Here is a 9,070-nt window from a genome sequence, read left to right as displayed (position 1 = left end):
GGTGGGGGAGGTGGGGCTGGAGCCAGAGCCGGAGCATCTGCAAGGGAAAGAAGAGGTGGGTGAGACGGTGACACAGCAGGGCACGGTGCCACCACCACGCTCCCTCTGCCACCCCATTACCCTGAGTTCCCGGGCACATCCCCACAGCCCCGCCTCAGTTTCTGTGCCCCGAGGCTCTCTGCCAGCCCTCCTTGGTGCCAGGTGTCCCCGCCGGGAAGGGGACATCCCCCTGCACCCACGGTACCTGTGCGGGTGGTGTCGGTGGTGGCAGTGGCCTCTCCAGAAACCACGGGGGCTGCGGGGGTTTCTATGACAACGGGGACAATTTCGATGGCGACGTCTCCGTCGGGCCCACGCAGGATCTGCACCAGCCCCTTCTCCTCGAGCTCCGCCAGCCGCCGCTCCAGCGCCAGCCGGTAACACTCCTGGGGCTGCGGGGACGGTGGGCTGGGCGGCCGCGGGGGGCTCAGCTGCTCCTGGAGAGGTGACAACCCCCGGCAGGTCACCGGCGTCCCACCGCACCCCTCAGAGCCCGGTCCCTCAGCCCCAGCCTCGCCTCAGCACCCCCGGCTCACCCGCAGCGCCTCCAGCTCCCGCCGCGCCTGGCTCAGCTGCTTCTCCAGCTCCGCTATCTTGGCCATGGAGTCGTTCTCCGCATCCTGCAGCTTCTCCGTCAACTGTGGGGGACGAGGCGCCGCCGCTCAGCCCCGTCCTCATCCCTCCCTCGGGCTTTGCGTCAGCGGCTCTGCCCACACACCCACGGCCCACCTGGCTGACGTGCTCCTGCAGCTCCTCCATGTGCTCCAGCACCGCCGTCTTGGTCTCCGAGTCCTCCAGCATGGTCCCCACATCGAAGACGTTGTCCAGGTAGGCTTGGATCTGCACCTGCAGCTTGTCGCTCTCAGTGAGGCGCAGAGTCTGCCGAGGGACAGCCGGCGTCACTGGCAGCGCCGGCGGCACCCCCGGCAGCCCCACCCTCGGGATCACCCACCTCCAGGTACTGGTCCAGCCCCAGGTGGGTGAACTCGTACTGCAGGAACACGCGGAAGTTCATGTTCTCCACCGAGTGCACCACGATGTTGATGAACTGCATGCAGGCCACCTGCAGGGACATGGCCCAGGACACAGCCCAGGACACGGCTCAGGACACGGCCCAGGGCACAGCTCAGGACACAGCCCAGGACACAGCTCAGGACACGGCTCAGGACATGGCCCAGGACATGGCCCAGGACATGGCCCAGGAGATGGCCCAGGACACGGCTCAGGACATGGCTCCATGCGGCCAGGGCACAGCTCAGGACACGGCCCAGGACACAGCTCAGGACACGGCTCAGGACATGGCCCAGGAGATGGCCCAGGACACGGCTCAGGACACGGCTCAGGACACGGCCCAGGACACAGCTCAGGACACGGCTCCATGCGGCCAGGGCACAGCACGGGGCAGGGGGGCCCTTGTGGATGTTGCCCCGGGGGCTGCATGGGGGGTTGGTACCCCTGGGGAGTGCATGGGGGTTTACACAGTCTTGGGGACATGGTGGCCTGGGGACAGTTCAGTGGCTTAGAAGCCTCTGGGGACAGCAGAGCAGCGTGGCAGCCCTTGGGACGTGGCAGCTCTTGAGACATGCCACCCCCAGGACAGCACGGTCACTCAGCAGGCCCTGAGGACATGGTGGCCTGGGGAGAGTTTTGGTGGCTCAGCGTTCCTTGGGACGTGATGCCACAGGGACAGTGTGGTGGCTTAGGAGCTCTTGGGCCATAATGGCCTGGGGACAGTGCAGCAGCCTTGGTGATGTGACACCCTGGGGACAGCAGAGCACGGGCCCCAGCAGCCACTCACCATGAAGTCAATGTTGGTGTCCTCATTTCGGAAATACTCCATCAGCTTCTCGAAGCGGTTCTTCTCCCCGCAGACCTGGGGGGGAGCAGAGGCTGAAGGCAAGAGAGGACATGGCCAGGGGACAACCAGGGGGGTGGCAGGACAGGGTGACACCATCCCAACCCTGACCGGTGCTGCCAGGCACCCAGCCCAGCTGGGACATGGCCCTGGGGACATTTGGTGGCATGGGGACATCAAGCCCAGTGAGTGGAACATCCTGAGTGAGCCAGAGATTTGAGGGTGGTGCAGGGTTCTGCCACACACAGGGAAACTGAGGCACAAACCCAGCTGGAGCACAGATGTTCATGTGGGGACTGGATGTCCCTGCTGGGGACTCACTTCCTTGAAGTTGTCAAAGGCAGCCAGGATGATGTCGTGGCCACCTCGGACCAGGCAGACAGCGGCCAGCAGCTCCAGCACAAGAGCCTTGGTCCTGCAGAGACACGAGGTGTGTGGGGGTTGGGGCCGTGGGGCGGGTGAAGGTATGGGGGGACAAGGGACAACAGGGGCCAGGGCAGCTCCTACCTGGCATTCTTGTTGTTGAGGCTCAGGGTGATCTCGTTGACACAGGCTGGGTGGTTCATCACCAGGCTGAAGCCAGACTTGGAGGGGGAAAAGGAACATTAATGGGCTCGTGTGTCCCCCCGGAGACACTCCAGGAGCGTGGGATACCCCCATGCCACGTCCCCACCAGGCAGGAGGTTGAGTGAGGACACCTCAGAGCCGGGGGATGCAGACCCGGTCCCACCCCGGAGCTGCCACCGCCGGCGCGGGGGATCCCGGGGGAGCCCCGGGAGGGTCCCCGCGGATGCCGCCCACTCCCACCTGGTAGTTCATGATGGCTCGGAGGCACATGATGCACACATGGACATCGTCCTTCTGGCTGACGAGCCGCGAGTTGCGCAGCGTCTTCCTGCTGTGCGAGGGGTTCAGCCTGGGCGGGGAGAGCGAGGCTGAGCGGGGCCCGGGGGAGCCGCGGGCGCAGCGGAAAGCGGGGAGGGGACAGCGCAAAAGGGTGCCAGCGGGGACGGGGGGACACCGGGGGACCCGGGCGGCTGCACCCCAAGGGAGAAACCCTCGTGCCCGTGCCCATCTAGAAGCCCTGGGACTGGGGGGTGACGTGGGGTGGGTTTTGGGGTCCCCTCGTGCACACGGGTGGTCTCGGAGGCTCACCGGGGCGGGCAGGAGCTGCCGGGTGACCTGGGGGCACTGTCCCCATCGCTGCCCGGGGCACCGCAGGGGACGCTGGGGTGGACGTGGCGGAGGAGGGTGTGGATGTGCTGGTTCGAGAGGCAGCAGCTGGAGGCGCGTTAGAGCCTGCAGGACAGGAGGGAGAAACGGGGCTCCCGCGCCGCCCGGGGGACACCCGCGCTCGGGGACAAGGGATGGGACCCCCTGCGGGTGCCACGTCCCTCCTGACCTGTCCCTGGGGCTGGGAGGGACACCCCTGCTCCTCCGGAGCTGCCGGCAGGCGGCGAGGGACTCCCGGCGTTCCCGGGGTGCCGCGTTACAGCTCCTGGGGTGACCGCGGTGGGGTGTCCCTGGGACCCCCCCGCCCACCGGGGATGCCCCGCAGGCCCTGTCCCCAACAGCGGTGACCGGCGGCGGGGTCCCGTGGGGTGTCCCCGTCCCGCCGGTGCCCCGTCACCTACCGTCAGCGCATCCCCGGCAGCGTGCAAGAGAAGAGCGGGGTTAGACGGGGCTGCGGGCGAGCGGCACCAAGCGAGAGCCACCAGCCACCAGGACCGGCTTGGGGGGACACAGGCCCGTCCCTCCGCCCCGGGTTTAAACCAGGGGGCTGCGATTTGCTCCCCCAGAATCTCCAACACCCCCAATTTTTGTGTGTTCTTGGTTTAACCAGAGCACCCCAGGACGGTGGCAGTGCCGGGGTGGGGACGTGGATCCAGTCCAGCCCCTGCTCTGTCCCTGGGGGCACACAGGGGGATGTGGCTTTGTCCCCACCCTCAAAACAGCAATGGACACCCATTTTTAGGACCGGGCCTGCGTCTCCCTGCCAAGCCCCTCTCCAAGCGCGGCGCGGCCGGGGGTGCAGCGAGGCGAGAGCGGGGGACACAGCACAGGGACAGGGGACACGTGGGGACGGGACCACACGTTACCTTACAGTGAGGGGCCGCGGTTTGGAGGAGCCCTGCGTGGGGGACGAGGAGGTGCTTTTGTTCAGGTCCTCCAGCGACCGCTCCTTGCCCTTGTCAGAGCCGGGGCTGTTCTCTGTGCTCTCCATGTCATACCTGGTGGCCCGTGGGGACATGGGGACGGGTGAGACACGGGACCCACACGGGCAGATGTCCCTCAGGGATGTTGGGGATGTTCTGCTCAGCCCCAGACATGGAGCACAGCCCTGAGGAAAAGGGAGCACCCCCAGGGACCCCCCCAGCCCCAGGGGAGGCTGATCCCAGCCTTGGGGACAGGGCACCCGGTGGGGGACGTACGCGACAGAGCACTGGGCAAAGGCGAGGTACTCCAGCAGCACATCCAGCCCCTTGTTCTCCTCGTTGAGGAACTCCTGGACCCAGCTGGAAGGTGCAGAGGGTTAGAGGGCTCTGCCAACCCCCACATCCTCTCTCCCCCTGCCTCAGCCACTCAGCAGAGCCACCCCTCGGTCAGAGGTCCCCAGCAAGGGTGGAACACGCTGGGAACATGAGGTGGCACCATGAGCTGACATTTCTCTGAGGCCAGGTGAGTGCCGTGGTGAACCTGATACATGGAGGACTCAGCCCAAGGGCTCTCCTGTCACCACTGCCACCACTGTCACCGCTGCCACCACTGTCACAACAGGACAGCCTGGCCCTGGGGACCGTGGGCACCCACAAGGGGCCCGGACAGCCAGGGTGGGGCAGGGTCCCTCCTGGCACCCAGGGGGTACCAGAGAGCCAAAATGGGGTTCAGACCCCACAGCACCCCCAGCTGCCTCAGCGCCCTCAGCCTCCCATCAGAGCCCTCCTGAGGGGGCAGGATGAGGCCACAGGCTCCAGCCAGAGCCAGCAGCACGTCCATCCCCATCCCAGAGACAATGGCAGCGGCTGGGTGACAGTGGCACCCTGCCCTTACCCGATGTAGTTGGTCCTCAGGGAAATCTCCAGCTCCCGGAGCACCTGCGTCGACTCCTGCACTCTCCTCTTGAACTGTGGGACAGGGACAGCCATTGGCACCGTCCCTGTGCCCAGCCTGGGACCCCCAGGGGACCGTGCTGCACTGGGGACCCCTCACCTTCCTGCTGACACCACCCGTGTCCAAGTAGCTCTTCAGCTTCTGGATGTAGGCGGACGGGGGGTTCTTCACCTGGAAACGCTCCTACGAGCCCAGAGAGAGGCTGAAACTGCTGTGGTGTGGGGACGTGCCACTGTCCCCACAGCAGCCACAGTGTCCCTGTCCCCACCCCAACTGCATCAATGCTTAATGAGGTTAATAAGGTGCTGTGTCAGTAACGAGATGGATGTCGGTGCTTGGTGCAGTCACATTGATGCCCAAGCCATGCCACGAGTGGCACCTGGGGACAGGGACAGCACTGGGGACGCTGTGAGCTTGGACCTCACCTGGTCACAGATCAGCTCCCACTTCTTCTCGTTGTCATACTGGTTAAGCAGCTTCATCTTGTCTGGGGGCAGGTTCATGGAATTCTGTGGGTGAAGGGTGTCAGAGCTGGGGGTCACCCCGAAAACAGCCCTGGGATGTAGCACCCCCTGCTCCCCCGCACTGAGTGTCCTTGCTCAGCAGTGGGAGCACCAGTGGGATATGGGGATACCCATGGGAGGATGGGGACACTGGTGGGACATGAAGATTCCAGAGAGAAGATGGGGACATTAGTGAGAAACTGGGGACAGTGGTGGAACAGTGGGGACAGTACTGGGAGGGTGGGATCATGGTGGAAAAGTGAGAACAGCATTCTCAGGTTGGGGACACTGGTGGGGTGATGGAGACACCACTGTTCCCAGGATGTGACCACCCCATGTCCCCACTCAAGGGCCCCTCAGGGGAGGGCAGGGGGTGCTGGTGGGGGACACGAGGAAGAACCAGACACATCCATCCATGCCATGAGTGCACCACGTGTCCAGTCCCAGCAGGGCCACACGGGGTGAGGGACAGAGACCCCGACTGGTGACACAGCTGAGGGACCCAGGAGCCCCCGAGTCCCCCCACCACAGGTGTGTGACGAGACCGTGTGGGGAAATCAGTGTTTATTGAGAGGCAGTGATGTCAGGGCCTGGTGTGTCCCCACGTCCCTCCGTGCCACCGTTGCACAACCCCAGCCCCCACAGCCACCGCAGGATGTGACGCCGTTTCCGCTCCTGCCACGAGCGGGATGCAGCTCCTGCCTCTGGGCTGCTCTGCTGAGGGACACCATGGGGTGACCTTCATGGGACCCACCATGGCCTGGGCCAGGCTGCAGCTCAGCTCGGCTCACAAGTGATTTCTTTTGCTAAAAAACAGCATTTTTGGTGCTCCAGCTCATCTGGAGAGAACCTGCAGGCCAGCCTGACAACACGTGGAGCAATGCACAGCCCCAAGCCACCCCTAAATCCCAGTTTTGAGGTTCCCTGATGAGAAGGATGGGGACGTGGGGTGCATGCCATGCTGGAACAACCACATCCTTGGAGGAAGGCATCTCCCAGGGCTTTGGTTGCCCACAGAAGAGCAGGTCCAAGGGAAGAGGTGCCACTGTGGTGGGCAGAAACAGAAACCTCTCCACCACCTCCAGGGAGGACCTGTCAAGCTGCTTTCACAAGAGCTGTGGGTGGGAGGGACTGGCTTTGGCTGGGGCTGGCTGGCACGGAGAGCTGGGCAGGGGGTACAGAAATGGCCTCATTGTGAAGCCACTGGAGTTGCTGGGTGGGTCTGGGATGGACAAGGTGACAGCAGCACCTGGCTGTCCCCATTGCTGGTGGCCGAGCTGGCGTCCTCAGCATGGATGAGGGCCAGGCCAAGGGACAGGGCTGTGCCAAGAGGGGCCACACACACAGACACCCCAGCCAGGGCTCTGGCACACCCGTGGCACCCTCTGTGGGACACCCATGGGTGCCCTTGGCAGGGAGGGGATGGTGGCACCTGCCACGTGGACCAGCTCTAAGCAATCACATGTGGCACCTGGATGAAGCAGGACCCTGTGTTGGTACCTGGTGCCACATGTGGCACCTGGGACAGGACCCAGCAGGAGGGTGGGGCAGGGGCTGCCGGGCTGTCCCTGTGGAGGTGGCTCTGCCCCGAGCCCCGCGGTCCCTCCCTTGCGGGCAGGATGTGGCACAGGTCGGGTACAAACTGGGTGGTGGCTGCGCCCCGGGTGGGCTTGTGGTGCCGGGGAGGAAGCGGCTCCGCTGAGGAGCCTCAGCCGGCAGCGCAAAGAAACCGATTCTCATTTCCTGCCTGGGAGGGGGGACCGGCGGTGGGGGAGGTGGGGCAGGGTGGGTGATGTGGGGCAGGGCAGTAGCCAAACACCCCAGAGGTATCAGAGGAAGAACTTGGTCCTCCTCCTCTTCCTCCTTTGGGACAAGGATGGAGGAGCCACAGTGACTTGTCCCCGCTGCCATCATCCAGCACCCAGCACCTTCATCCCACCCCTGCCCAAGGCTTCCTCACGGCCCCACATCACGGAGGGGATGCCTCCAAACGCTCCCCAACACCTCTGCTGTGCCACAAAGTGCCACGGAGCCATGGCCAGCAGCAGGGTGAGGCTGGCAGGGACCCAGCACAGCTGTGGGGTGAGCCAGGTTTTGCCCTGCACGAAACCAAGGCCAGGGGAGGTGAAGCAGCACCAACATCATTTTCCAGTACAAAACAACTTTTCCTATCATGGCTGGCAGGGACAGAGCTATTTTGGGTGTCAGATCCCTCTTTTTGTTCCACACGTGAGCGGGCAGCGCCGAGCAGAGCCGGGCTGAGCTGAGCTCTGCACCAAACCTGGCACAGAATGTTCCGGCATCCTCCGGGGAAGTGTTTGTGCTGCAAACCCCGCCAGGCTCAGTGTGAACCGGGCTGAACCTTGGCAGAGCCGTTTCTGGGGCACGGGGGATGTGCATCCACAGAGAGGGGATGGAAAGCCTTGGCAGCACGAGGGAAGGGACATGACAGGCACAAAACCCTGCCACAGGGAAGGGGACAGGGCAGGGAACTGCCCCAGATGGCAGCTCAGGGGCTCTCTCCAGCTGCAGGAAGGACCAACATCTCCAGATGCCGGGTGACTGAGGGGCTGTGCCACCCCTGGGATGCTCCATCCCTCATGGCCAGAGCACCCCTGAGGTGGTTTGGGACGTGGCTGGTCCTGCTGTGCCAGCTGTTCCATGGTGTCCCCTCCAGCGCCCCTGGCTGCCGCTTTCTTTGGAAAGGACTTGCTTTCCTGCCTCTTCCCAGGGCTCAGTGCAAGGCCCAGAGCAGGACCAGGCCCACCCAGGGCTCCCTGACCTCCCTCATGCAGAAAACTGGGCTGGGGGACACTGCCAGGACCAGTTCATCCCATCAGGGACTCCCTGGATGCAGCCAGACCCAAACCCACCAAGTGTCAGGCATGGACGGCCGCTGGAGGAGCAGATGTGTCCCCAGGACAGCTGGGGGTGGTGGGAGTGGGCTGGGCTGGGCCACCTGCAGCTCCAGCTCTGTTTTAAGAACAAGCAGAGGCTGCTGTAGCTCAAACCAGGCAGAGGAGCCTGATCCCACCAGCGTGGCCTCATCCCTGCTGGGTGCCTGCCTGCCCACCCCACACTGGGATGTCCTGGATCCAGCAGCACAGGGAGCTCCTGCACCAGGACACTCTCCAGGCCTTGATCCAGGAGCTCATGGCTCACAGGCAACTTCCCACCCAGGACAAACCTTCCCTATGGGGACACCCTCCTGCAGCCCCACATCCCCCAGCCAGCCTTGGCCGCTGGAGCCAGGCTGGAGATGGATCCAGCAGGAAGCTGAGGATCAGTTTTGTTTCCTGGTTGAGCTGAGGCCGATGCTGTGGCCAGGGCTCGCTGGTGACCCATCATGCTGCTGGGGCCAACAGCACATCTGAAAACATCTGCAAACATCTGCAATGGTGACGTTGGCCTTGCACTCCCCCAGGTCCTGGGAGGCAGCAAAGCCCTCACCAGACAAAGCTCCCAGCTGGAGCAGCCCCGTCCCACTCAGCCACTGTTTGATTTTGACTCCAGAACACCTCAGCTCACAAGTCCATTCATATATTCCCAGTCAGTGCCTCCT

General features: G+C 64.2%; 1 protein-coding gene across 1 annotated transcript in view; it reads right to left on the bottom strand.

Annotated features, from left to right (window-relative positions):
- FMNL1 (formin like 1) overlaps positions 1-9,070 on the bottom strand; it is a 17,778-nt gene that overhangs the window by 6,535 nt on the left and 2,173 nt on the right. Inside the window, exons 2-16 of the mRNA XM_015651063.1 lie at positions 5,431-5,514; positions 5,105-5,188; positions 4,946-5,019; positions 4,327-4,410; positions 3,994-4,125; positions 3,050-3,175; positions 2,702-2,810; positions 2,402-2,478; positions 2,216-2,309; positions 1,838-1,912; positions 992-1,102; positions 769-918; positions 576-677; positions 245-476; positions 7-37 (exon numbers count right to left, since the gene is read on the bottom strand). Coding sequence (XP_015506549.1) covers positions 7-37; positions 245-476; positions 576-677; positions 769-918; positions 992-1,102; positions 1,838-1,912; positions 2,216-2,309; positions 2,402-2,478; positions 2,702-2,810; positions 3,050-3,175; positions 3,994-4,125; positions 4,327-4,410; positions 4,946-5,019; positions 5,105-5,188; positions 5,431-5,514 — 1,565 coding nt within the window. The remainder of the gene's footprint in view (positions 1-6; positions 38-244; positions 477-575; positions 678-768; positions 919-991; positions 1,103-1,837; positions 1,913-2,215; positions 2,310-2,401; positions 2,479-2,701; positions 2,811-3,049; positions 3,176-3,993; positions 4,126-4,326; positions 4,411-4,945; positions 5,020-5,104; positions 5,189-5,430; positions 5,515-9,070) is intronic.

Source organism: Parus major, chromosome 27, assembly GCF_001522545.3.
Source record: "Parus major isolate Abel chromosome 27, Parus_major1.1, whole genome shotgun sequence".
NCBI lineage: Eukaryota > Metazoa > Chordata > Aves > Passeriformes > Paridae > Parus > Parus major.
Note: the sequence above shows the minus strand (reverse complement) of the source record. Positions and strands in the feature narration are given on the sequence as shown.